Source organism: Lagopus leucura, unplaced genomic scaffold (assembly GCF_019238085.1).
Source record: "Lagopus leucura isolate 7727_CA_CO unplaced genomic scaffold, USGS_WTPT01 60820-0_obj-0_obj, whole genome shotgun sequence".
Classification (NCBI taxonomy): Eukaryota; Metazoa; Chordata; class Aves; order Galliformes; family Phasianidae; genus Lagopus; species Lagopus leucura.
In genome coordinates this window covers 210-1,999 of record NW_024965673.1, presented here as the reverse complement: position 1 = coordinate 1,999, position 1,790 = coordinate 210, and the positions used below count along the sequence as shown (strand labels likewise).

The following is a 1,790-nucleotide window of genomic DNA, read 5'->3' as shown; positions in this document are numbered from 1 at the left end:
TGGCTTCCAGTCCATTCGGTGGGGCGATGAGGGAGACTTCATTGTGATTGAGGAGGCGTTCTTCAGAGCGGAAGTACTGGCCAGAGGAGGAACTCTCCAAGTCTTTGATGTTGGCAACATGAAAGATTTTGTCCGTCGCCTTCATCAGCATGGCTTCTACATCACGGACGCGGATTTGCCAACGTCTGCCCCATGTGCTCAGTTCCTAGCACAGGGAGCATCAATTTCCACTCCGAGCCAGGTACGTAGTCCCTCTAGCTGTGAGATGGCTCTCGGCACAGCGGCATTGGTGGCCAGTCAGTGCAAAGTGAGGTGGCTGAAAGCTGGTGACACTTGGGTACTTGTGCTTCTGAGAACCCTCCATTACTCTGCGGCTGGCAAATGAGAGAAATGCAAGCAGGGGTGGTTGTTACAAGGGCTGCTCTGCACGTAGTGCCTCCTCGTTTATGTTGGCCCACGAGAGGTGGCAGCACAGGGGCAGTGTGACAGAATGGCATGGGACGTGGCTGTGCGTATGAAACAAAGGTGTGCAACTGAATTCTTTTGTGTGGAAACGGCCCCTGAGAGTCCGCTCCGACGGTCTCTTGAGATTCCAATTCCTATGTCTTGTATCCTTGTTTTCCCAGTCTTGAAATGGTGGTGACTAACTCTTCCTCTTTGCATTTTGCAGTTACTCTGCTACTATCATCCCTATTTCCAGAGAGATCGTCTCCAGTGCCAAAGAAGATTCAAGCAGAGTCTTGGAGCTAGGAGGAGACCAGCTTCCTCCTTGCAGGCCTTCCAGTGGGGTTGGCAGGAGGGCCAGCAGAGCAGAAGCCTGCAGCCAGAGATGCAGTCAGGCGCTGCTGCACGGGCGGGCAGTCAGCTCCCTGTTGGCAGCTGCAATGCTGCTCCTGCTGCTGCTGCCGCTGCTGCACATCACAGCAGACGTCCAGCACCAAGCGGTCCTTTCCCACCGGGGCTGAGACCCGATAGCGGAGCTGGGGGTGATGGAGTTGGACGCCGCTACAACTTGCGCCCCAGGAAGCGCTGCCCATGGCAGCAGTAGTGTAGGAGATAGTGTAGAGTGGTAGTTTAGAAAATAAACCTTTAAAATGCGTCTCCCTTGTCCTGTCCTGTTTCTTCGGTCTGACTGAAGGCTACTCTTCCTACACCCAAGAGGGGGGGTGCCTTCAGGGAGCCTTCCATGAGTTTCCCCCATCCCCGCCCCGTGGGTTTTGGCAAAGGTGCCAAACGCAAAGCAGGCACTGTGCGAAGCAAGCCTGATGCACGGAGTGATGGGAGCCCGGGGCGTGCAGGTGTGCAGCTGGAGCAGCGCAAAGTGCCTGGTCCCTCTGCCTGCCTGTCCTCTGGGGGTGGGTGCGTGAGTGGGTGGGTGGGTGCCCCGGTGGCCCAGGCACAGGAGGTGTGCCGTCCTCACTGTGCACTTCCTTCTGGCCCGCATGTACTTGGAGGAAGTATGGCAGCTTCAAGCAGTTCAGCTTCTAGGATGGCTTCTAGGATGTGGCTCCTGGGCCAATCAGCAGGCTCCTTGGGTTACGCTTGAGGTAGCCCTTATCTTTCCATTCTTTGTGCTCAACTACTTCTGCCCTTTTAGGAATAAAACCAATTAGCCCTTTATTCACTGGTGTAACTGGTATGTGCCCCAGTACCAAAGTAAGAGTGGATGCAGGCTCCTTTGATGGCCCCCTCTAGCTGGAGAGAACCCACCTCATCAGAGGGAATGCTTTAGACAGCATACATGGCCTTGTGTTACATCGCTGCTACTTGTGGCTTGGTTCACCTGCAGA

At 55.2% G+C, this 1,790-nt stretch overlaps 1 protein-coding gene across 1 annotated transcript; it reads left to right on the top strand.

Annotated features, from left to right (window-relative positions):
* Positions 1–4: 4 nt before the first annotated feature.
* LOC122192239 (heat shock transcription factor, Y-linked-like) lies at positions 5–1,048 on the top strand (the record flags this gene model as incomplete). Its single annotated transcript, XM_042892761.1, has 2 exons — positions 5–241; positions 671–1,048. Coding segments are annotated over 2 exons (615 nt in total), but the record flags the coding sequence as incomplete, so codon positions are not given.
* Between the last annotated feature and the right edge of the window lie 742 nt (positions 1,049–1,790).